Source organism: Electrona antarctica (assembly GCF_951216825.1).
Source record: "Electrona antarctica genome assembly, chromosome: 3".
Taxonomy (NCBI): Eukaryota; Metazoa; Chordata; class Actinopteri; order Myctophiformes; family Myctophidae; genus Electrona; species Electrona antarctica.
The window spans coordinates 52,727,044-52,753,833 of NC_136808.1; the positions used below are offsets into that span (position 1 = coordinate 52,727,044).

Here is a 26,790-nt window from a genome sequence, read left to right on the forward strand (position 1 = left end):
TCTGCATAATGAGTACTTTCTACTTTTGGTACTTTAAGTACATTTTTGTGCCATTACTTTTGTACTTTTACTCAAGTACATTTTGAATTCCCGACTTCTACTTGCGGTATTGATACTTTTACTTAAGTAAAACAATTGAGTACTTTTTCCACCACTGCCAGCTCAGATACCAAGTTGTGACAGAAACAAACAGACATTGCTGGCAATTATATATACCCTCTCTGCTGGGAACAGATACACAGGAACAACTGTTACTATAGAGTACCCTATTTTGAAAAACAAGCAAAACATTGTATCTGTTCTGTACACAATGATTAAATACAGTGTGATCAATATACATTCCTGTGTATTAAGACCAATGATTGATTTTGCAATAAGAACATCAATGTAAACATAATTTCTATAAAACATATATTTAAAACCTATAAAATGTAAAGACACAGAGTCAGCACCAGCTGTTCATTGCGTCTTAATATAACACATTCTGCATTCACAGATTAAGTACCCTTAAAAAAATATCCACATCTGGAGTTAAAAGCAGAGAAAATAAACAACCAAAAGGTCCATTAAAATTGCTACTGTTGATTACCTAAAATGAGAACGGGTCTATCAGTCCTTTAGCATGTTCTGTTTCCTCCGAAGGGACAGAGTTAGGCCTCACTCAGACCTTTACTGCATTGCTGTATGCTTGTTGGATGAATGTTGTGTAGTGTCATGGCCGCCCCAATGCATTTCCAATGGGAGTCACATGGTTTGACACAACATTTGTGTTGTATGAGGGGGAGGGGCGCAGTCGAAACACAGCCGAAACACAGCCGAAAGCCATTCAACAGCTTGTAGTCCAAAATGTGGACTACAAACCATGTGACTTCCATTGGAAATGCATTAGGGCGGCCATGACACTACACAACATTCATCCAACAAGCATACAGCAAGCAATGCAGTAATAAATAAAAGGTCTGAGTGAGGCCATAGAGACATGTATTACCGTGGAATCCAACTGCACAGCTGCTCATCAATAGCAGACGAGGGGACTCTTGGATTGGACAAAGTTCAGTTTGAAACCACAAAGGAGTTGTGATGGTTCACTGCCTCACAGCAAAGACACGGAAGGAGCCTCCTTCAGTGTTGCTCTTACTGCAAGAGAGACAAAGCGGACGGGTTACACTTAAACAACTTCTACAACACAACCACTTTTATTTATTTTGTGCCCTGAAGTCAAAACATGTTGGCATTCCGAAACATGACTCAAACACTGGCTCACTATGACCATGCTGCAGAAACTGACCTTTCCATCTACCTCTGCTCGAATTTAACTTCATGGTTTTGTTATTAGTTCATTAGTGGAGAGGCCTTGAAAGCCTGCCATGCTCACTAATGTCAGTATGAGGCCAGTCCTACTGGTGTCAGATCAGTGGTAATTATCAATGCAGGGAAGCACTGACTCAGTGGCTTTTCCATCCTCGAGTAATTGGATAGGCTGTGATTACTTCCCCTGCAACAGAGGCCAGTCCAAACTGCCCGCCCTGCTGCTAGATGTTGGCATATGCCATGATTTCAACTGTATTCATCGAGGAAATAGCCAATGAAATGCCCAAAAATAGTGATGCCATGTTGTAAGTGGCTAAAATGTTGGGTATAGCCTCCGTATTGGGAAATGAGAGCACACAAAGAACTGATATAGTAAATTAAAATATAATTCATAACGCTTTGTACAATTTATTAATTTTAAATAATAATGTTTTCTTGTCACGGAATCGCAAAGCACACCTGGACTCGCCTCATGGCACCCCAGTGTGTCTCAGCACACTGTTTGGGACCCAATGCTCAATCCTAACGCCCTGAGATGGCCTCCGAGTTTCTGCATCAAATTTCACAGTACTCAAACTCAGATGATTTTGGCCATGCAGCACTTTGCACACTCCATTGAAATGCTTGGGTAAAGTAAACAAAGAGCCCATGTGTGGCCCATCCACAGACCAAACCACCCCATTACTCTTATAGCCCTTCGTGCCAAACATGGACTTGACCATAAGGCTTTCCGTGCCTGCGCTCTGGCCTACAAGACCACACCACAGACATGAGGGCGATGCTAGAACACTGATGTGCAAGAGAGTGCCATAATGGAGAAAGATAATATAGGGGAAATTCATCACATAAAAAATGACAGTCAAAAGTACACTTCTACTCGTCTCGCACAATCTCTGAAATCTATCATTATTATGGCAAAGATAGTTGCAATACAGGCAGTATTTAATCTATGCTCTGCTTAGATAATCATTATAAAACCAAGACTACTTGTATTACTGGGTTTACAGGCAAATAAAGCAGTGCATCATCAGCAAATGAACAAATGTGAAACAACCGACCAACACAGTAAAACATTTTCTCTCAACATCAAATCTCTTTGCCAACAATAGCTGATCTAAAAGCTCACTGTGAGCTTCTAAATCAGCTATTTTCACAGAATGTTCACCCCAAAGAAGTGGTATGATTGGGTTCATGTGGTTACAGTTGAGTAGATTTATACCTTTCAGATTGGATTCCATTTTTGTGGACTCCAACATAGTTCTTTCTCTTGTCCAGAGCCAGAACATCCACAAGGCCTCCATCTGGTTTGATCACCCCAGCGTGGATGGCTGCTCTACAGATGCTGGAGCTCTGAGGGCATGGAGACAGGGAAGAGGATGGAGAGGAGACCTTGTTAAAATGTGGCAAAAATATACAGCATTTGTATGTATTTGATTAAAATATATATAATAGCCTCATATTGTCCTGCTGGACCTAAGAGCAAAAACAGTTCAGTCGTGCACTGTAGGCCGTGTGTATACTCTGTGTGTGTGTGTGTGTGTGTGTGTGTGTGTGTGTGTGCGTGCGTGCGTGCGTGCGTGCGTGCGTGCGTGCGTGCGTGCGTGCGTGCGTGCGTGCAATCTGAGTCAGAGGCCTGACCACTAGCTCGTATTCAGGAGCAGCCTTAGTCATTTATAGTCTAAACAGATCACTCACCCCACCATCCACACTGTACAGTCAGCTCAACCCATCATCCACACTAACAGCACTCCCTGTCTTATCCAACATAAGCCACCACCGACCCCCCACCCTCCCATATATCCAGTGAGTACAACTTGCTCAAAGGATGCTTCAATAAGTCAAAGATTCCCCCCATCTCCCAATCCATGCAGATGACCAATTTGGAAGAATACCCCTAGCTGACTTCACCACCCGATGAGCTTTGGAAAATGAATGTGGGAGTCCATGTGTGTCAGACCCTACCCAACATGGTTCCTGGAGTCCATGTGTGTCAGACCCTACCCAACATGGTTCCTGGCACAAACCTCACAATGAGAGAGTGGTCAACCTTCCAAGGCCGCTGCATGGCCAGCTTGCTGGACCAGCAGCCCAAGCCCACTGTGTTCTTGTGGAGAGGAGAAAACAATGGAACACATCATTGAAGCTTGCTCTCTCCAAAGACTAAAAGGAGGACTAGTCAGTAGTTCATACAGTAGACCAGGAGGCAACTGCTTGGCTCATGGATTTTGCAATCGTTAAATAAATAATCATCCACACTGACTATACAGCTCACCCCACCATCCACAGAAAGCACGTCTCCAACATCCAACTACAGTACTAAAGAATGACAATTCCTAAGGAACTAACATTCCTAAGTACATTTCACACATGAGCGATAACGTTGCTTGATGATGATGCTGTGAATGTGACTGTCAATTTTTATAGCCCCAAAACATAGCTTGTTGGAGATCTCTGGATGGCTAAGATTTGTGATCAGCTGGACATTATGTCAGCAGGTTCATCTGAGGAAAAGCTTACTCATTCGTAAAATAGCAACCTTGTGTTGATGTGCCAGTTGGTAAATCCCAAAGCTAAGCCCCAATTATTAATTTATCTTTAAAACCAATCCTTCTCCTACGTTTCCTCATCTTCTTCAACTAGACTATATGCAACATCTGTCATAGGCTTGGTCACTTCTGACCAAGCCAATACACACTGTAACAACTATGTGTGTGGTCACTGGTCGGGCGCAGAGCTGTGAGAGAGACACACTGACAGCCTTGGGCAGGCTGGCCTCACCACAGCTCCCATTCTTGACAAGCCATGCTCACATTGTAGTTCAGAAGCCCCCGTGGTTTCCTTGCACCACAAAGACCGCATGGTCTCTTAAGGGCAACATGGGGCATAGACCACTCATCTCTCTAACATAAATCATGCAACAAATCCAAAAACTCAGATCAGAACACCAAGGCCTCTCTGTCTCAGCCTCCCAAAAGGGGGGTGAACTGCATGACCTCCGCAAGATGACCTGTGCTTGTCACTACCAATTCCAGGTCTGTTCTGAACTCTCTTACTGAGGAAATGGAGAGTCAACTTACTACTTGCACAACTTACACATGTGTAGATGTTGTTCCCAATCACGGGTGACCAATATGAAGGTTGATTCTTGCAGTTGGCAGGACAGAGTACTCTGAGGAAAACATTAAAGAACATTAGCATGTTTCATTTTCAGGCACCAGCTGGTTATTTTTTTAGTCTGCATAAATATTTCTGTCATTGACGTTGAATTCCAGCGACCAGGGACCCCCATGCGTCATTGTGGGGGTTGGGGTCCCCAGCTAAATGATTGATACTTAGGAATCGTTACAGGTCTGTAACTTAGACAGTGTATACATCAAATGGACCCTTCTTCACTTAACACTGAGGATTTGATAGTGTATCATGGGTCCCAGAGATTTTAAAACAATTATATCGCAAAGGGGTCCTTGAAATGGAAAAGGTTTGAGAAACACTGCTGTAGATTTCTGCTGGACATTGAGGGCACCTTGGGCAGCTGGAGGCAGGCTTTTTGAAGGGGCAGATTTCAGCCACTGTGGTATAGCAGTCCACCGACATTTCTGTCACATAGAGGAGAGAAGAAACATCATCAACATCACAATATTTATGTGAAGGTACACACAGTTACTGAAGTAATACTGAAGTAATTTTAAGAGAAATAAACAAGGCTTGATTTACCTTCCACCTTGGCCACCACAAAAGCATTGCTAGCTTTATATTTACTGCAAAAGAGAAGACATGGATTAAGAAAGTACTTATTCTCCGGACATCGGTGATCGCACAAATCAGAAATAATGTTTGCGTCTCATTGCTGTATTGCAATATGGTTAAAAAAAACGGATTTCAACATATTTGCCGGAACAAAGCACAAACATCTACCTGAGAGATTCAACACCGTTTTTTGCAGCTCTGACAAAGAATGGAAACTTCTCCATTCTTGTGATGTCCACTAAACCTCCGTTATTATCAATGGCACCGAAATGTATAGCAGCACGGCAAATACTTGATTGCTGAAACAATCACAAAGAATAGTATGTAATAGTTCATAATTAATTCATTAATGATTAATAGTAATTGAGTGGTGTAAGATGTACTATATGTAAAATAAATTCATATACAACAGACTTACCACATCATAAAAGAGAGTTCCCCATACCTTCCCCTTCTTATTGAGACAGTTAGCAGGACAGTTATACCTGTAGAGTCAGAGAGTGACTGGCTTTAGACTGAATAGAGTAACAGATTTGTGGTTCTGTTTTCGATCACGATTTTGGAAAGCACTCTCCATTTTGTCCAAATGCATGCGAAAAAAGTGTGTCACAACGTGAAAACATCTATAATGACATGGCCAATAGGGACACCAAGTTGAATGTGGTTAATGATCGGGACACATCGGCTGCATAATTGCTGATATCAATGTTGTCAAAAAAGCCAAATAATGGCTGATATATCAGCAAAAAACAATATAGACTGACCTGTTGCAAGTGGCTCCTTTGCACTTATCTCGCACTCTGGTCTCACACTTAATGGTCTGAGCTGTAAGATGAAGAGCAATGAAATCAAAACACCTACAGTAGTAGGATTAATGAAAACCATGGAAGACTAGCAGTGTTAGAGCCTGACCAATGCCCCATTGTTGGCACCAATAGCGATTATGGAAAGTCCTAGACAAAAGATTACAGATTTGTTGACCATTATTTTGTCAAAAAAACTATTCTATTATCTGTCTTCCCCCCCATCTCTCTCCCCATTTCCTGTCAGTCTACTTTCAACCTATCAATAAAGGCAGAAAAAGCACAAAAGAAAACAAAAAATCTATTATTATTATTATTATTATTTTAATTGAGAACATTTAAAGGTATATTCAGTGATTTCACTTAATTCAAATGTGACTTCTTTATTGTTTTGTTGTGATAATCCTCCCTACTATAGAGTGTGCTGACCATAATAAGGAGTTTCTCCCTGTCCCCAGTTAACCCTGGCTAGGTGGCCCAGCCTTCATCCAATCAGGGGCCTTCCTCCAATCATGATCGTGCGGGGGCGGGCCTTGGTGTGCGTGCTGTTTGCCTGTTGCGTGTCCCCCCCACTGTAGTGCGTGCATGTGCACATCGTGTTACCGGGGCAGACCGGGGGGTTTTCCAAATCACCCAAATCACTGAATGCTCTTTTAACTTATAAGCAAACAAATAAATCATAATGAGCTCAAATAAGTTTTTGATGGACAAGCTCACAACATGTGACGTTGTGACGCTGTGTGAGCCTCACAACATGTGACGTTGTGACGCTGTGTGAGCCTCACAACATGTGACGTTGTGACGCTGTGTGAGCCTGTACATCTGCAACATATAAAATACAATAAAATAAATGTCCCCTATAATGACTTGGCCAAAATAGAGGCCCCAGATTGAAAGAGGTTAAAAACCGAGACACTGCATAATGTTCGACAACGATATCTTCAAAAAAGTCAAATAATGGCTGACATTATCATCCAGACATTCCTATACATACCCAAGTAGATGTTGCCTGCTGTCTTAGGGTGAGGGGTGCGGGTGGGTTTGGGACTAGAAGGCTTGGTTGGGGTCTTCTTGGGGGCAGAGGGCTTGGGTTTGCTAATGGGCTTGGTGGTAGTAGTACGAGGAGGCACTGGAACCTGTGGCTTTTCCACCTCATTCATATCCTCTGTCTCTGTGCGCTGAGAGTCTACGGAGAAGAGAAGTCACAATTATATTCTGTTCTGTCACATATTCACTGCAAATGCAAATCACCTTTACAACAAAGGCACTGCTAAATAGGGCTGCATTATGGGCTCTGTAGTCTGTGCATATGTAGTCCAGGGTTTCCAGGAGGTGGCATACCAATTCCTCTTCTGGTTCAGTGTCAAATGTCAATATGGCTTTGTTTGATTGGCTCAGCGCTGCCGAGCCAATCAGATGGATGGGATGGGACTACAGTTATGCACATGCCTATTCTATTGATTACCTTTTTGAATAATTGAGAAGCACAATTGTTATAGTTTTGTTTTATTTTTTATATTTATGAATATCAAAATAATATTGATTGTCTTATTTACCACTATTAGAATTAAGCCCTATTTTATACTGATAACCGATTATACTGGACCACAGTTTTTGTGTTATCCTTTTAGCATTTGTTCTCGCTGCCTGTACTGCAGTGTTAATAGATATGCTACTTTTGTTATGTTAGAAAAGTTGTGTAAATGTCATTATACATTTATATAATAACATGCCCAAGTTGTTTCCCCCCCAAAATCAATTATTGTATTACAATCTTTATACAGATTGAATCAATTATCTCAATTAACTGGTGTACTCCTAGTGCTAAATGCCACTGTGTGTATCCTTGCATATCTCACCCTTGTAGCAGAGATTAGCCCGGCAGTTTCCTCCATAGCTGGGAGGGCACTGGGAGCATGGCCGGCCATGCTGGTATGGGGCCTCACCTATCCAGTTGCCCCTGGAGAAGTTCACAACAAACAGCTTTGACTGGGTGGAATATTACCGTATTCATTCAAGTGTCACTGGGCTCATTGTATTGAGCACTGTTTTCATTATCATCATCACTTCTAGACTCTCAGTCTCACAAGCTAATAAAAACAATCCATGATGATGTCTCTCCTGGCAATTAAAACTTCAAGAGCTGTCTAGAAAGCCAGCGACCGTTCTTTGCCCTTCTTTCATTGTTTTCTTTATTATTTTTGTTTCCCCCTTCATTATTTTTCTATTCTGTCTTGGTGAGGAATGTTAATAGCCTCAATATGTCATACATACTTCTTAGACAAACACTTAAAACAATAGCATTGGACAGCAACAGCAAGCCATCACCACATATCCCTAGTACAGTATATTAGGAACACACACTTTAGCATCAAGCCAAATACTGCAAGCATAGAGAATGTAAACACTCAAGAGGCTATGCACACTCAAGTGTCTTAGGCCTCACTCAGACCTTTACTGCATTGCTGTATGCTTGTTGGATGAATGTTGTGTAGTGTCATGGCCGCCCCAATGCATTTCCAATGGAAGTCACATGGTTTGTAGTCAACATTTTGGACTACAAGTTGTTGTATGGCTTTCGGCTGTGTTTCGACTGCGCCCCTCCCCCTCATACAACACAAATGTTGTGTCAAACCATGTGACTCCCATTGGAAATGCATTGGGGCGGCCATGACACTACACAACATTCATCCAACAAGCATACAGCAATGCAGTAAAGGTCTGAGTGAGGCCTTAACAGTGGTGGACAAAGTACTCAACCCAAGTACTTGAGTCAAAGTATATAATATTCCTGGTCAAATATTACTCAACTACAAGTGAAAGTTGCTATGTCAATTTGTAATTGAGCTAAAGTACTGTAATATCTTTTTAGCTATTTTGTATTTTCACTATATTTGAAATGGAGCTTGGCGATAGAGTGGTTAATTTATTTGCCCTTCTTAGAAATGTAGAGGGGTTAAAAGAAGTCACAAAGTAAGTCATCACAAGTATCCCAAAAATTCAAATACTTAAAGTAAAGTAAAGAATAAGATACTAAAAAAAAATTATACACATAATACTCAAGTAAATGTACTTAATACTGTCCACCACTCTGTTGCTGTGTATTGATGTTGATCATGGAAAAAGAGGAATATTGATCGTACTTGGGGGAGTAGTTGCACACAAGGTAAATAGAATTCTCCCAGACATCTCCCCATACGCTCATCCTTGGACACACGTGCACAGCACAGCCCACACGACTAGTGGTTGCCCACACCAACTGTGAGACAAAAGAGACAACGGAAAGAAAAAGACAAAATTTAGCCTTTCACACAGAACAATTGCCAAGGTAACGTTAGTCCTGCAAATATGAGAGAAAGTTCATAGCCAGAGCAGAGCCTTTCATTCTGCCCCAGCGATTGTCAACCTGTGGGCTCTGGTGAGCTGTGAGGATATTGAAAGTGGACCCCAAAATTATTGACAAAACATCACGATTTGAATGATAATATAACATTAGCATTAAAAATTAGTGTACAAATGGAATCAATCATTTGTACACTTTGAGTTGGGGGGGGGGGGGGGACAGATGGCTTTCTCTGTGAGAGAGTGATTATTCTCATCATCCAGAGTGGAAAAGGAAATAAATGTCACAATATGTTTGATTAAATAAGGGGAGAATCTGGACAGATCCAACTTTTCTTCTGTTGAAAAGAAATATTAAAAATGAACCTGCTCCATGGTTAACCTACAGAGGGGAAGGGGGCGGTTCAAGTCCAGCATGGATAACAGTGTGGACTGGTACAGTAGATGGCAAAGTGCCCTTCAGCAAGGCACTGCTACAGTACGTGGCAGCCGATCTCTCCACCTTCTCTCCACATTGTATGTCTATATGAGCCCTAGTCTGGCTACGGCTGATTCGGTCTGGTTTATTAACCAGGCTATATGAGCCCTGCCCTGTGTGTGCATACATACCATGTTATTGTAAAACTGAGTGAATGTTTTTTTTATAATCCAATGGGGATTCATCTTCATATGGTAGCACTACTGAGGAATAATATTATGCTGTTTCATGATACTCTTCAATTTCTTTCAAACTCTTAAACTATCATAATCATCATCTTCTCCATATCCATATTATCTTGGGAACGTCTATCCATTTCCTGGGACAGTGACATGAGTCGGAGCAGTGAGTCAGCACATGCACTGCGAGCGATGGTGGTAAAACAACAATATCAGTGGCGTGCACAGATAGACACTAGGGGGTGCTAGAGCACCCCCTGCCCCTTTGGCAATGTGCCCTTTTGAAAAAAAAAGAGAAAAAAACTTTTTTTCTTCTTTTTTTTTCTCCCGGATTTTTTAAAAATAGCAGACCTACAAGCTCATAGCGCGCCACTCGGTGGCGCGCTATGAGCTTGTAGATCTGCTATTTTTCAATAGCTAAAGCATAACATAATGCTAACACCAAAAGGGGTTCCCGCCCAAAATAGATTAAGGCAACCGGCCGGTTCCACGCGCTGCACAAGGTGCCCTTTTTTAACTTGAGCACCTGCCCCTCTAAATGTCTGTGCACGCCACTGAGTAAGAGAGTCAGCTCTCAATGTCTATCCCGATTCCAAGTAGTTAGGGCATCTAGGAAGCAGCTAGGGCTCACCGACACATGAGTATTCCCAGAAGATGAAAGACGTAGACAAGGTGAGCATTTCAGATTTGGCAACGTTTCCTGTATTTTAGTGTCTTCAAAGGAATCCAGGTCAAGCAATGAATAACTGGCATGGCTAGGCATGGCTAACTGTTACCACATGCCAGCGATGTGGTTTGACAGTCAAGACAGATGGGGGATCCAGGCTGTTTTCAAAAACCTATCCCAGACCCAGACAAAGTGAAAGCAAAACCTGGTTTCTTTTCTTCCAAAAACTGTACATTTAAGTGTTAAAACACTATTTTCTGTGGGCATCTCATTCATTACAAATAGAGATTTTGACTTTTCACTGCCCACATGGATTTTCTCTTACTCATCTGCCTCCTTTCCCAAATGCTGTTAGTAAAAACAGCTTCACTACAACAATGCTGCTGTAACGAAGACATTAGCAAATAAATAGTTGTGTCGATTACATTACATCATAAAGAAGTTCCACGTTCTCTTGATAATACTTTTTGAGTTGCATTCACATCAGGCTCGGTATGATTCATTTTTGGAGCGATGCATTTCGCCAATGTAATGGGAGGTATACAGTATGGCCCTGATACACCAGGAGTCCAGTCTACTCCGCCCCGTCCGTTTTCCAGAGAAGCTTGCAGTTTACAATGAGAAACTGGAAATAGACAGGCAAAATATCCTCGCACATTTTAACCACATCGGGTGGTCTGGAGGAGTAATGTAGACAAGACAAATGAAAAATGGGAAAAGTGCCAAAAATCATGGCACTGCGTCTTGAAGTCTACAGGGAGAGCCAGCAAATTGTCCCTATGTGTCTGTTTTTCCCATGGATCATCTCTGCCATCTCGGGTCCTTTCTGTTTTTCCCATGGATCATCTCTGCCATCTCGGGTCCTTTCTGTTCCTCTCTCACTGCTGTCATCCCTGGCCTCTCCTTGCTCTACACGTTATTATTTCCATGTCTGCGTTTCAACTCTCCTGTCCCTTAAACCACAAGATGCTCCAATGACCCAGTTTTGCTCAGAGAAACAAATCACAAACACAAAAGCTGCTCAAACTCAACTCATGTAATGAATAAACATCTGTGAGGTGAAAACTTATATACTATATATATATACACCGTTATATATATATATATATATATTAGGGATGTCCCGATACACTTTTTTCGCTTCCGATCCGATCCCGATACCTCAATTTCTGTGTTAGCCGATACCGATACCAAATACAGATACCAGTGTCGTGATCTCATGTTGTGTTTATAGCTATATCTCGTGTTGTGTTTATAGCAGACTCATCACTCAAATGTGCACTTGCAGTTTGGGCAACTCCAAAGCAAACTCCACATGTCCCAACATTTTATTTACCTGCCATAGTATCAACCCCTTTGTCGGATCTGTGGTTAGACTGGCATATTCACCGATACCGATATGACCCGATATGACAAATAAGGGCCGATCCGATACTTTTCCCGATACCGATACAGTATCGGGACATCTCTAATATATATATATATATATATATATATATAAGTTGAAATGCAGATAAAATTAGACCTGCATAGAAGCCAACTCTGATCTTCTTTCCCTTTGATGCACTCAGATGTACAACTACGCACGGCACCTAGGCTTAGTGGGTAAAGTGTTGTGCATTCCTTCAGATGTACAACTACGCACGGCACCTAGGCTTAGTGGGGAAAGTGTTGTGCATTCCTTCTGTCCATGACCTCCGTAACTTGGTCTCACCTGGGTGTAATGCGTGCACATGGGTCCTGAGCAGCGATCTGGACACCAGGGGTTGCACTCCTGAGGGTAGGGATATGTGTAGTCTTTCACTTCGTCATACCAGGCCTGGACATGGTAGGATGGGGAACGATACCTGAAGCATGTGGGCACACACAGACAGACACACACACACACACACACACACACACACACACACACACACACACACACACACACACACACACACACACACACACACACACACACCACACACACACACACACACACACACACACACACACCTTAGGACAGCGATTTGATTTGATTTTTACACTTTTTGGGCATTTTAACCGTACCTAAAAGCCAGTGTGCAACACACCAGCACGCAAGTATTATAAATCAGGCATAAGGCCTAACAGTATGTTTTAACAGCGGGAGACCAACGGCGAGCGTCGCTTGAATTTCATTGGCTATCGCCCAATCGGCCACTATCGCCGGGCGACGTCGCCCAAAAGATGAATTATTTTTGAGTGGTGCAAACCACTCCAACAACTGGCTTTGTACCCGTGTACCCGTGTACCCGTGTTTGTTCGTACCAAAAAAACGAGCATGGTTGCTATGGTTAGCAACCAAAAAACGAGCATGGTTGCTATGGTTAGTATAAGAAGAGCTAAAGAAAGACCAGAGCACCACTCAGTTCACACGGGTGTGATTTTTATCTTTTCGGCCGACGTTCCTCCGCCCACTTTTCGACCATCGCCTGTTCGCCTGCTATCGCCAGTAGTTGCCGGGTCCCATTGACAAATAATGCACTTCCGGAAAATTCGTCTGCTGTCGCCCGAATCCACACTCTGGTTCTCAGCGCCACTTGTTTATTTTTGCTGTTCATTGTTTTCGATCACAATGATCTTGTTCAGGAATGAATTGGGAATTGTAATCAAAACGTTGAGCAGCAAATAAACCAATGGAGCTGAGAACCAGTATGACTAGTATACTATAGTATGACTATAGTATACTCTAGTATGGCTATAGTATACTAGAGTATACTATAGTATGACTATAGTATACTCTAGTATGGCTATAGTATACTATAGTATACTATAGTATGACTATAGTATACTATAGTATGGACAATATTAGTGTTATTGGTGATCTGCTGTTTGTCCAGCACCTGAACACTCAAAAGAGGATGTGCATGCACTATCTCCTGTATCCCCTAAACCCTTAGAGTATATATGAATAGAGACGGCACCCGGATGAAACCCTGAGGCGAAATGGACATAGTGGCCGAATTTGATATTGCAGCGTGGGCCCAAACACATGAACTTGCTGGTCCGTTGACTATCATTGTGCACGTTCACGATGACACGTGAACGCTGAATGCCTGCAATGATAGTCAGCGGCAGCGCGTTCATGTGTTTGGGCCCAATCCATCCCAGAATGCACTCTGTTCCTACCCAGAATGCACAGTGAAATCGCCTCATGCGCTTTTGAGCAACTTAATGCAAGTGGATGGGAGGAGAACTCGGGTGCCGTCTCTATTCATATATACTCTAAGCCTAAACCTAACCTCTAAATGTCTAATCCTAGCTCTAACCGCAAACTGAATCTTTTCCTAATTATAAGCCTATAACTCATTTTTGAGGGGGCCCTTTGAGGGTTTGTGTAAACACAAACGTTGTTTTGCTACCACCGCCTATGGCTAGTTCTGAGTGTTTGTGCACATTAGGCCAGTGTAAACACAAACATTGATGACAAAAGTGAGGACGCAAATTGTGATTGGCCGGAATGAGATGATGTATGATGGTGTATGTATGATGTTAACCCATTTTGGGCGGGAACCCGTTTTTGGTGTTAGCATTATGTTATGCTTTAGCTATTGAAACATAGCAGATCTACAAGCTCATAGCGCGCCACCGAGTGGCGCGCTACGAGCTTGTAGATCTGCTATTTTTGAAAAATCATTTTTAGACATTTTTAGAATCTGATCTCAGGTCAAAATGGGTTAAGAGCGCTCCTCACTTCACACAGGTGTGGTTTTTAACCATAAAACAACCATTTCTCTTGTGAGGACCAGACAAATGCTTCTCACAATGTCTATTTTCTGAAACTCTACTATACTACTAAGTATAGTAATACAAGTACACGCAGATAGACTGTGATTGAGGCACACAGGCAGCACAAGCCCTGTGGGCCGGCCCCCACCCTGTGGGCCGGCCCCCACCCTTCCCTCAAACATCCAGTGATTAGTTTGGTTTTGACCAGCTGGCACACAGTCCCGTAAGGAGTGGTGTAAAGAAACTATGTATATTTACTCAAGTACTGTACTCAAGTACAATTTGAGGTACTGTATACTTTCTTGAGTATTTCCAATTCTTGATACTGTATATACTTCTATTCCACTACATTTCAGAGGCAAACATTGTACTTTTTAATACTTTCAACACTACTTAGTAAATTAACAAATCTACCTTACTTAAATACTTCTTCTACCACTGCCTGTAAATTCTCCCGTCCACTACGGGGTTATTGGAATAACTCAGGCGAGGGGAGGAAAAAACCCAAAAACTAAACATGGCAACACAGCCTGACAAATCAATCGCAGCCTTTATTGTAAACATCTCTTTTTACGGTATTGAAAAGTGCTGAGCTCATAAATGGACTGGGCCAGGCAGGACACAGTGGGGCGGAAACAAAAACAGTGGTTCATGTGGAGGCTGCTGCCGTTTGGGCTGATTTATAGCTAGTTGCACAGCGATCCATTCGCTCGCAACACATGTGACAGTGTGTGCAGCTTCTAGATCTGATACTTTTTTGGTGCACGACACGGTGCTGTTAGAGGAAGAGAGAGCAGGGAGGAGGGAGGGAGCAATGAGTGTTGTGAAAATGACAGAAGATTCCTGGAATTGCACCCATTGAGATAAGGTTAAAAACAAACACCTACACATAAAGCACCTTCTGTGTGGAGTTTGCATGTTCTCCCCGTGTCCCCTAGGGTAGGTACCCTCACAAAAAACATGCAGTAATCCTGGTCTCTAAACTGCCTCCCCTGGTAAGCCGGGGCGCCTGATGGAGGGGAAAGGAACTGGTTGGAATAACGTGTTCCTTCCACGCGCTACGTCCAACCATGGGGAAACTCCCCCTGTCAGGTGTAAAAGGAGCAACTTGGACACTCATGCATGAAGGAAGCATGAGTTCAAGTCCGTTGCTCTCCCCATGTCCCCCATATATGGGGACTAGGTTGGCGGAGGGTGTGTAGAGCCCAGGATCACATTAGATAATTGACACAGGGGTGAAAAATGGGTTACAAAATTGTGGGATAAAAATTATTAAAAAAATAAAATAAAGCACCGATCTTGACTAACTTTAACAATACATGGAATGGTACACATTCACACATAACAGAGACAGAGTTGAACATAATATGCTAGCTCAGTGGTTTTCAACCAGTCACCAGTGGTCCGGGAGGGGGTTCCAGGTGGTCCCCATGCAGCTAAATGATGGAGATTTTAGTCAATTAGGCTAGACAATGTAAATTAATTGTTATTTTGATCGTCTGCCTGTTATCGCTTCTATGGTATACCACATCAATACAGCATGGAATTGTGGACAAAATCGTATCCAACGATAACGAAATAGCCAGGCTACAACTAAACATTTGTTCAAAGAGTGTTGGACAAACACTTCAGAGGCTCTATACATCCACGTATGATAACAGCATCCTAAGGTTAGCAAGGAATATCACCTCTACTACTAGCCATGACTTGTATGGAGAGTATAGGTTGCTGCCTTCAGGAAGGAGATATGGTGTTCCAGCATACAATAAGGTCAGACTGAAGAGGTCTTTTGTCCATCAATCAACTCTGAGGCTTAATCAGGATTTTGGCCAGGACTAGACTGAGCTGTGTGTGTGGACAAACTGGACATTGCTCTCTGCCCTTATGTTTTCTATGTATGTAAATGTATTTTATTTTTTCTGTTTTTGTCCTGTGTTATGTCAAATGTGTATATGTGTTGCATACAAGGCCGCTGGGTCGCAAAACGAATTTCAGTGCGAACTGACAATAAAGTACTATATCATATCATATCATCAAATGGTGGGTCATCAAAAGGGTTGAAAAGAAAGCACTGTGCCAGCTAGTGGCTCTCACCTGCCCCAGTGCACAGCAAGGTTCTGTCCAATAGACATGAGCAGATCCGGAGGTCCATGCTCCCACTGGCACTGTTCTGCCCAGTGAGTTGCTGACGTTTCCAACTCATCATCCCACACCTGTGTGGAAACACACAAACCTTGTACAGTATATCCCAAACAGATAATCGATGAAATTTAAAACTCACAGACATACTTAAAGGGGAATAAAGGACAATCTTGATGGTGTCATCAAGATGTACTTCACCATGTTAATGATTTTTTTCAGACCTCCAGTTCTAGGCAACACAGGGACTTTTTTATCAGCTTTTAACAGCTCTAAGGTATATTAATGACAGTAAAATGTTGAAAATGAGTGGAATTCCCCTTTAATCACTTTCACTTTCAAGTGAATTTATAGTGAAAGTGAAAATTTACAGTGAAAATAGCAGATATAAACAAAAAACATCAAAAGTTAAAATATGGAGATAACCTCCCCAGCAAAAAACAAAAATATTACTTTAACAATAACACGACAGACCTCAGATACACTTTTATAGAAGTGGCTACAGTATATTCACCTGTCATTGGTGGAATGTATCCACCGGCTATATACACACGCACGCACGCACGCACGCACGCACGCACGCACGCACACAGTACACCACTATACTTGTTCAGACTCACTAACTACCTAACCGCAACCTGTTCAAGGCCTCTATTCCCCTGGCTTCCTTCAGAAGGAGCTGGATACAAGTAAAACATTAACTTTTTCTTTTTCTTTTTTTTCGCCCGGTACATCTGAGCGGAGCAGCTGGCGCCTGGCCCTGGTCCACTACAAATCCTCAGCAATCACAGCTGAATTATCCACATTTCCTGAGCGGTTTTGCTTTATAGCGGTGGAAAGCAGGGTGGAGCACAAGGAGATGACACCCCACTGCTGCCACGCAGGGATGGGAAGGAGCAGGCAGGGGTATTATGGGCTGGGAGGATACAGTCAGGGATGGGAAGGAGCAGGGGTATTATGGGCTCCATAGTCAGGGATGGGAAGGAGCAGGGGTATTATGGGCTCCATAGTCAGGGATGGGAAGGAGCAGGGGTATTATGGGCTGGGAGGATACCAGTCAGGGATGGGAAGGAGCAGGGGTATTATGGGCTGGGAGGATACCAGTCAGGGATGGGAAGGAGCAGGGGTATTATGGGCTGGGAGGATACCAGTCAGGGATGGGAAGGAGCAGGGGTATTATGGGCTGGGAGGATACCAGTCAGGGATGGGAAGGAGCAGGGGTATTATGGGCTGGGAGGATACCAGTCAGGGATGGGAAGGAGCAGGGGTATTATGGGCTGGGGGGATACCAGTCAGGGATGGGAAGGAGCAGGGGTATTATGGGCTGGGGGGATACCAGTCAGGGATGGGAAGGAGCAGGGGTATTATGGGCTGGGGGGATACCAGTCAGGGATGGGAAGGAGCAGGGGTATTATGGGCTGGGAGGATACCAGTCAGGGATGGGAAGGAGCAGGGGTATTATGGGCTGGGAGGATACCAGTCAGGGATGGGAAGGAGCAGGGGTATTATGGGCTGGGAGGATACCAGTCAGGGATGGGAAGGAGCAGGGGTATTATGGGCTGGGAGGATACCAGTCAGGGATGGGAAGGAGCAGGGGTATTATGGGCTGGGAGGATACCAGTCAGGGATGGGAAGGAGCAGGGGTATTATGGGCTGGGAGGATACCAGTCAGGGATGGGAAGGAGCAGGGGTATTACGGGCTGGGAGGATACCAGTCAGGGATGGGAAGGAGCAGGGGTATTATGGGCTGGGAGGATACCAGTCAGGGATGGGAAGGAGCAGGGGTATTATGGGGAGGAGCAGGGGTATTATGGGCTGGGAGGATACAGTCAGGTATGGGAAGGAGCAGGGGTATTATGGGCTGGGAGGATACCAGTCAGGGATGGGAAGGAGCAGGGGTATTATGGGCTGGGAGGATACCAGTCAGGGATGGGAAGGAGCAGGGGTATTATGGGGAGGAGCAGGGGTATTATGGGCTGGGAGGATACAGTCAGGTATGGGAAGGAGCAGGGGTATTATGGGCTGGGAGGATACCAGTCAGGGATGGGAAGGAGCAGGGGTATTATGGGCTGGGAGGATACCAGTCAGGGATGGGAAGGAGCAGGGGTATTATGGGCTGGGAGGATACAGTCAGGGATGGGAAGGAGCAGGGGTATTATGGGCTGGGAGGATACCAGTCAGGGATGGGAAGGAGCAGGGGTATTATGGGCTGGGAGGATACCAGTCAGGGATGGGAAGGAGCAGGGGTATTATGGGCTGGGAGGATACCAGTCAGGGATGGGAAGGAGCAGGGGTATTATGGGCTGGGAGGATACCATTCAGGGATGGGAAGGAGCAGGGGTATTATGGGCTGGGAGGATACCAGTCAGGGATGGGAAGGAGCAGGGGTATTATGGGCTGGGAGGATACCAGTCAGGGATGGGAGGGAGCAGGGGTATTATGGGCTGGGAGGATACCAGTCAGGGATGGGAAGGAGCAGGGGTATTATGGGCTGGGAGGATACCAGTCAGGGATGGGGAGGAGCAGGGGTATTATGGGCTGGGAGGATACCAGTCAGGGATGGGAAGGAGCAGGGGTATTATGGGCTGGGAGGATACCAGTCAGGGATGGGAAGGAGCAGGGGTATTATGGGCTGGGAGGATACCAGTCAGGGATGGGAAGGAGCAGAGTATTGCGTGCGTGCGTGCGTGCGTGCGTGCGTGCGTGCGTGCGTGCGTGCGTGCGTGCGTGCGTGCGTGCTAAATAGCTCTCTATATTTGAGAGTGTTTGTTCAGTGACAGGAGTCTTTCTGTCACTCAAGCTCTTTAGTAAACATAAAATACAACTCATTCAGGATAGTTAAGTTAAATTGGAAGTGAGGAAATAACTGAACGAGCAGATAAAATGTAAACAGTAAATACTATTAGTTAAGTTAAGTTAAAGCTGATAAATGGGTACTCTCTCCTGAGTCGTCCTGATTGGATGAAATTGTTGACCCACCTTTCTGTTCAGTAAAGAGATTGGGAGATGGGGAGGCCACTGTTATTGAACAAATGCTCAATAGGCTAGCAATGATTAATATCAGAATACAGAGCTTTAACATTTTAACAAACAAAAACAAAAAAATACCAAAAGAAATCCCTGTAAAAATCGACCTCTAAGCATTTTCCGAGTCAACGAAGACTCCATATTTTGTCTCTGCATGGCGGCCGCACTCAGTAAATTTCCAGCCGTTTGGTGGTCGCTAAAACTCACACTCACACACATGTACAGTAAACATAAAACAACACACACAGACACACACATCTCCCTGAACCGAGGTTGCATGTGAAGTCCTGTCCTCTACGGCTGCCTTGTTCCAGAGGCTTGGAAAAGCACTAGGCCAGGGTGAGACTTCACATCCCTGCAGCCCGACCACACTGCAGCAACACGTACAGGCCGTTCACTACACTGCCACTACTATGCCTGCACTGCACAGCGGAATCATCGGTGCTGAATGTTGATTTATCCATCTGTAACTCTGAGAGTGCACAAATGGAACCAAACGGGTCATTTGGTTACATTTTTAGTTGCGTTCGGGCAGAACACTTCTTGTCGTCGCAAGTCCAATAGTTTTGGACATGCCAGGGTTTCCACCCGACAGTGACAATGTGTCTCAGAGTTACATGAACACTGGAGGATTTCACTGTGTGTTAAACCACATGATCACAGACCCTGTCCATAGAAATGGCATTCAACCTCATTGTGGCCACTTACCACATCACCACATTCTATAAACACATTGGCCCCTCTCTTAATAACCCTGAGTGATGTCTGGAAACAATGGCGTTCCACGTCCCTCATCTCAACAATAAGACCCTTTTATTCCTCCACTCCAATCATTAATGCTCCAAACAGCAGCAGAGATCTTTCCCTCTTCTAGCCTTAATCTCCCTCCCACTGTCCTCCTGTGAACCAACCTCCCCCTGATCCTACACATTTTTGCCTTCGTCTCCAGGGGATTTTGCAGGTATGTTGTTATTAACCTCCTCTTTTTTGAGTGGTCTTCTGCATAGGAAACCAAGCTCAACTTAAGGGGACTGCCAAGAAGGATATTAGGCTTCTTCTGGGCATCAGGCAGGGTTACTTTGTCTACTTTGTCTTAGTTTCAGCACACAGGAAAATGATCTGGATGAGCCCCCAATATGACGGCCTGGATTAAAACCCCATGTCTCGCGCATGGGAAACTCAACATCTACTGCTCAACCAAAGGGGAATCCCCCAGCTGGCCAAAGGAGGTATTAAGATTCTGGACATTAAGGCAGGGTTACTCTAACACCCTTTCCCCCACTCCAATCATTAGGAGATTGAAAAGTAGATCCTGCTTCAAACAGCAGGAGAATATTCCATCTTCTAGCCTTAATCTCCCTCTGTCCTCCTGTGAACCAGCCTCACCCCGATCCTATCCTACCTCCCTCTGTCCTCCTGTGAACCAGCCTCACCCCGATCCTATCCTACCCCCTTTTCTCCCTCTGTCCTCCTGTGAACCAGCCTCACCCCGATCCTATCCTACCCCCTTTTCTCCCTTCGTCTCACGGATATTGTTACAGTTGTTTTTGTTGCAGGTAGGCTCGGGTCAGCATTATTATCCTGCTTGTAAAAGAGCCGCCCAGCAGGCTGGCAACAGCTTGCTGTCATGATATCATCTTTTCCAGCGTAGAAAGACAGAGAAAGGGCTGTTTTTAAACACTTAACTGTAACTCTAATTTAGCGCAAAATGCATGCTGACACGTCCAAATACGCAAACGATGACCTGAGACTCTGAACAAATAATCAAGAAGCCATTCTCAAGAAGAAAGAAAAAAATAACCGCAGTCTTTCCAGTGTCTCTCTCTCTCTCTCTCTCTCTCTCTCTCTCCACTAGTACTACAGACAGTATGCTAGCCAATAAATCCAGTAACACCTGACACATTTTCAACCCATCTTCATATGGTCGTCAATAATGGTCTTTAGTCATTACAAGATGGCACAATTTCTGTCTACTCACTCGTTAGGCAGGTTTGATATTTCAAACAAGATTTCAAACTTTTTGTTAAATAAAATGGCATCTATTTTGCTAATTGTGCTAATTTTCCAGGAAGATAAAGACTGCATAGTTTGTCTTGTCCCCCTCAATGAAGTCACTGGTATAGGCAGGTTTCTGAACTGTCCAACCATAGCCCACCTCTGAGACATAGAGACAGTAGACAGGTTTCTGAACTGTCCATATAGCCCACCTATGAGACGTAGAGTGAGTAGATGGAAATTGTGCCATCTTATAACGACCATTAGTGATGAAAACGTTATGTTATCTTATCTTTATTTTCTATTGGTTATTGACTCTTACTCTTAATAAAAACAAAAATAAAATAAAAAACTATGACTTTGAAGAAGAAAGCGATCATTTTACTTTTATGACTATAAATAGGACTGGCGGGGTCTTACCATGTGCTCCATGTTGGAGGCTTTGGGGTAGACCTCTCCCCTTAGCTTATTGTGCAACTGGAGGATCTCCTCGCGGTCCGACCATCGGATGGCCCGCCGGGCTCTGCCGCCACCCGTCGTGTTTCCGTAGAGGTCTGTTTCCTCCTCATAGCGGCTCAGCAGCTGTCGCAGCACCTTGGAGTCGGGCAGGAAGAGGGCAGCCGCATCTCTGGCACACAGCAGGACGGCCAGGGAGAGGGAGAAAACAACGAGCCAGACCAGGGGCAGGGCGGCAGTGGTCATCTCTACTGGTCAGCTGGTTTTATGGCTGTCTGTTCAGGTTGTCTGCCGGGAACCTCCGGTCTGAGCAGGGCTTAGTGGGACTGGTGAGGCTCCTGAGGGCTGTAGGAACCAAACACCTTTGAGTTATACCTCACCATGAGACCAATACACAATACAATCCTGAGGTTTCATTGAACTGTTGTTTTTTTCTTTCTTTTTTATTTGATGTAATCATGTATGGTTGGTGGCAGCATCAATTAGTTGTTTTTTTTCTTTCTTTTTTATTTGATGTAATCATGTATGGTTGGTGGCAGCATCAATTAGATGTTTTTTTTAATGATAGGGGCAGGTATAAATAAGATTTATCTTCTTCCTGCTCCTTTTCTTTTCTGGTATGGAATATGCAAAAAAAGTACAAAGTAAAAATTAATATGAACATGTAAAACCATAACTGAAATGAAATAAAAATAAATAAATATGATATAAAATAAAATAAATAAATATAAAATACAATTTAGGCATTTAGCAGATGTTCTTATCTAGAGCCAAGCCCCATGCCAGCCACCGAGACCCCTTTTCCACCGGTTGGTTTCCAGTTCTTTTTGGTTCTTAGTCCATGAGCCAGAGCTCCAAAATTGGAACCTTAATTATGAATTGAGTGTGCACAACCATACCTATATTAGATTGTTATCACCATGACACTTCCCCAGTTGATTACTTACACGAAGACAATGATTGATTGTGTTACACATTTCATGAATGCAATTCTGATGACGTTTTAGGCCCAAAATGGGCGGAGCCCACCACTCTTCCAACCCGGAAGAAGGGGTGAAAAGGGAGTATGCGCTGGGTGAGCAACTCCATGCAAGTGGATGGGAGGGGAATTCCGGTGCCATCTCTATTATCTCTATGTCTAGAGCGACTTACGTGTTGATTTAGCCATAGTCAATAAACAAGGATAATAATCACATAAATAGTTAGAGAGAAGCGTCTCGGCTATTGGCGGCCGTAGCTGAATGGGTAGAGAGCCTGCCTGGAAGTAGAAGGTCCCAGCTGAATGGGTAGAGACTAGAGCCTGCCTGGGAAGTAGAAGGTCCCAGCTGAATGGATAGAGAGCCTGCCTGGGAAGTAGAAGGTCCCAGCTGAATGGGTAGAGAGCCTGCCTGGGAAGTAGAAGGTCCCAGCTGAATGGGTAGAGACTAGAGCCTGCCTGGGAAGTAGAAGGTCCCAGCTGAATGGGTAGAGAGCCTGCCTGGGAAGTAGAAGGTCCCAGCTGAATGGGTAGAGAGCCTGCCTGGGAAGTAGAAGGTCCCAGCTGAATGGGTAGAGAGCCTGCCTGGGAAGTAGAAGGTCCCAGCTGAATGGGTAGAGAGCCTGCCTGGGAAGTAGAAGGTCCCAGCTGAATGGGTAGAGAGCCTGCCTGGGAAGTAGAAGGTCCCAGCTGAATGGGTACAGAGCCTGCCTGGGAAGTAGAAGGTCCCAGCTGAATGGGTAGAGAGCCTGCCTGGGAAGTAGAAGGTCCCAGCTTTGTTTCCTGGCCCATGAAATGGGTCGAGGTGTCCTGCAGCCAGGGACCGCTCCGAGAGGGGATGGAGGGAGGGGGGGGGGCTTTAGTCTCTCCAGTCTCTCCAGTCGCTACGGGTTGGAATACAAGATGGATATACCCAAACAAACTATTCCAAGAAGTACTTGAAGAAACGTGTCGAATTCATACGCTGCACCAAGTCAAGTCCCTTGATCACAGGGAATTTGGGGTACTTCTGATTCCGGTTTGTGGTTTCCTGCCTGATGACTACAAACCAGTGACCACAACATGACGTAAGTTACCATCCACTCCCGACCGGGTCATAAACCCGAAAATGGTATGCGTCCCAGACTCCCAGCCCAGGCTAGGAGATATTAGATGAAGGGAGGAATTAGGATTGTGGGCCTTAGGCAGGGTTACTCTGTCGGCTACATGAGCATGAGCATCATGATGAAGCGCTTACTCCCAATGATAGAACATTGTATTCAATTTGAATGGGAAATACAGTGTAACTTTATCATGATTGTCATGCTCATGTAGCCGGCAGAGTTGGGTGCATTCCGATATTGGCACACTACAAATCATGGGCGAGTGTGCTCCCGGTGCGCATTTCCGAACGCACCCTACATCCTATGATGCACAGCATGACTGCACTGCCATTATCTAAAAATCTATGAGTTTTGCCTTTCTTGACTTCCACCATTACACATCTGGCGCAAGAGTAGTCAAATACTGTGCCCCAGCATGTAGTCCATGCCCACGTCACGAAGGTTGATGCTGCCATTACGTTTCCTCCGGATCATAACTGGCTACCTGCCAATCCAGTGGGAATTGCCCCAGCCGCTACGAGGCTGCTACTCTCTCCCTGGCAAGGAAAGCCCCAGAAACATGACTGGCACATCCTGCATGAAACTATAACTGCACTGCAGTGCAGTGCCTCTAAGTAGATTCAAGTCCAAATTAAGTAATTTGTATTATTAATGTGTTTGGTCATATAGACCTAAATAATTTGTGCCAGGGACCCCCAAAAGAGAATATCTGTGTTGTGTCTGTGTCTTCAGAATTCAACATTTTACATTTACCTTTTCAAAAACAGCAGATCTACAAGCTCTATATACAAATTGCGAGCTTCTTCTATAGGTGGGCTACTTTTGAGTAGCCAAATGTATAAAATAGGGTTAAAGTGGTTATATTGACGCTATATTTAGCAGTGGGGATCCTCTGGAACCTCTTCAAAGACCCTTCGAGGGTCCCCGGACCCCACTTTGATTACCACTGGACTAGATTCCACACAGACAGTCGCTCTACCCTTGAATCCCTCCACCTCGCTCTTTGCCTCTGGATGAAAAGGCAGCTTGAGGTTTGGCTCCGGGGACTGTGTCAACACAAGCCGCTGTCAGAGCGCCAGCCTGGGCATCGAGACCCAGCAGCACCACCCTTCTCCCAGTGCGGTGCCCCCCTTTCACACCATACCTCTAGCAGCTTTTATTTCTGGCCCAGCTTCTCATTGCTCTCATGAATTTTATAAGAGAGTGACAAGACATAATAACGCACACGTACACGCACACATGCAAACATAACCCTCTCTGCAAGGGTATAATCTATCTATCACATCAAATGGATGATACTCTGCCAAAAAGAGAGGAAAAAAGAAAAGAAAAAAAGCACCAAAAGGTGGAATGCAAACATAACCTGGATCGTGAAATATGTCCTCTGATAGGCCTATATCTGACGTTTCCATAATGTTCAAATCAGTGGTGGTCAAAGCCTCAGCCCCAGGGTTCCTTGGGGATTCAGGTCGACTGCAACTCTGAGAGTTATGGGGGTCATTGAGAATCAATGAATCAATGTCAAATTAATAAAGATGTCTAAAAAGGCATGACAGTGACTGGTTGGTTGACAGATGATCCCACATCTTCCAGTAACCCAGTTTAAATGGAACACTACTTGTACTTCTAATGTTCAAAAGAGGAAATGCAAGTTTATCAAACTGTTAAAGCTGCATATAGCATTTAAACTCTTGTTCAGGAGATACAACGCATTTTACAGAGCTTAAGATCAAAATTACAAAATCTTGTCGAAATACTCCTGTAGTGTATGGGACACACTACAAGAGTATTTTGACAAGATTTTGGAAAAAATAATTAAAAATATTAAATTCTGACACCAGAATTGATATTCAGAATTTAGTCAGTTAGTAAAAATCTTTCCAAAATCTCAAAACTCTTGTAGGCTGTATGGGAAGCTTTAGCATACATGCCTGTTTTATCATTCATATCTTACCACCTAGCCCTGACAGCCTACCAGTACATGACTGTAGCCTACTCCTGTATATTTTGTCATGACAGATGACCGTCTTGGATCCGTGGCTACCTCACCCAGACACCCAAGGTGATGTGCAACAGTGTGCAGTGGCACTGTGGCACAATCCTACACCGCTGATTATGCTAATAAATCATTGATTCATGATGTATACAATATAGTAACCAGAGCCTATACAAAGTGCGAGTAAAATTTGAGAAACTATTTATCACAGAACATTCTGAATGATATACCCTACTGTAGGCCTATGTCTATTATCGCCCGTTTTAATATCATCTTCGTTCAGTCTTACCTATATCTTAGCCGTGCAATAATCCAGTGGCTTCGATATGTCTGTGCACCAGTTTATGTTCCTTATAGAGAGGCTCTGCTTTGGTGTGTGGAGGAGCTGTATGTTGGCTGTGGTCCCGGAGCGCTGACTGAGACAAACTTCAACTTCTGACTTCGCATCGGCTCCACAGTGCCTTATATAGAGACGGAGACCCCTACAGCACCGTTTATCAACGTCTGGTCCGGGGACCACCGCTGGTCAAGGCTAGGGTGGGCAAGATCTCCGATTCTCCTTTTTTACTCCCCCGTTTGCTTTGCCAGCCGTCCCAGAGGAGGCTATGTTCCTGGCAATCGTCACGGACAAGTGATGTCGAAGGGAAAACGCTAGGAATGTAGTTCAAACTGCAATGTTGCTGCAACGCTGGGGTGGTGGGTTTCTTCTATGAATCTAATGTTTGGCAAACATTGTTAGTCTAGCCCAGTGTTTCTTAAACATTTTCATGTCAATGTGTATTGGATCCCAGGCAGGCCCCCATTTGAAGAGTTTGGTTTAA

The 26,790-nt window shown here is 44.2% G+C and overlaps 1 protein-coding gene across 1 annotated transcript; it reads right to left on the bottom strand.

The window, feature by feature from the left end:
- Positions 1 to 1,021: 1,021 nt before the first annotated feature.
- On the bottom strand, positions 1,022 to 26,390 carry crispld2 (cysteine-rich secretory protein LCCL domain containing 2). Its single transcript, XM_079496746.1, has 15 exons — positions 26,259 to 26,390; positions 21,859 to 22,239; positions 16,372 to 16,490; positions 12,242 to 12,374; positions 9,005 to 9,120; positions 7,721 to 7,821; positions 6,856 to 7,047; positions 5,823 to 5,883; positions 5,477 to 5,543; positions 5,227 to 5,357; positions 5,026 to 5,069; positions 4,835 to 4,907; positions 4,405 to 4,480; positions 2,531 to 2,661; positions 1,022 to 1,137 (listed from the first exon to the last, which is right to left on the bottom strand). The coding sequence occupies exons 2-15, from the start codon at positions 22,138 to 22,140 to the stop codon at positions 1,086 to 1,088; spliced, it is 1,578 nt and encodes a 525-aa protein (XP_079352872.1). The 5' UTR covers positions 22,141 to 22,239; positions 26,259 to 26,390; the 3' UTR covers positions 1,022 to 1,085.
- Between the last annotated feature and the right edge of the window lie 400 nt (positions 26,391 to 26,790).

Excerpts from the sequence above, each read along its gene's own strand:
- crispld2 (XM_079496746.1), bottom strand. The coding sequence starts at position 22,140 with ATGACCACTGCCGCCCTGCCCCTGGTCTGGCTCGTTGTTTTCTCCCTC. Across the intron at positions 16,491-21,858 it reads CCTCCAACATGGAGCACATG|GTGTGGGATGATGAGTTGGA; the intron begins GTAAGACCCCGC and ends GTTTCCACACAG. Across the intron at positions 5,544-5,822 it reads AAAGGAGCCACTTGCAACAG|GTATAACTGTCCTGCTAACT; the intron begins GTCAGTCTATAT and ends CTGACTCTACAG.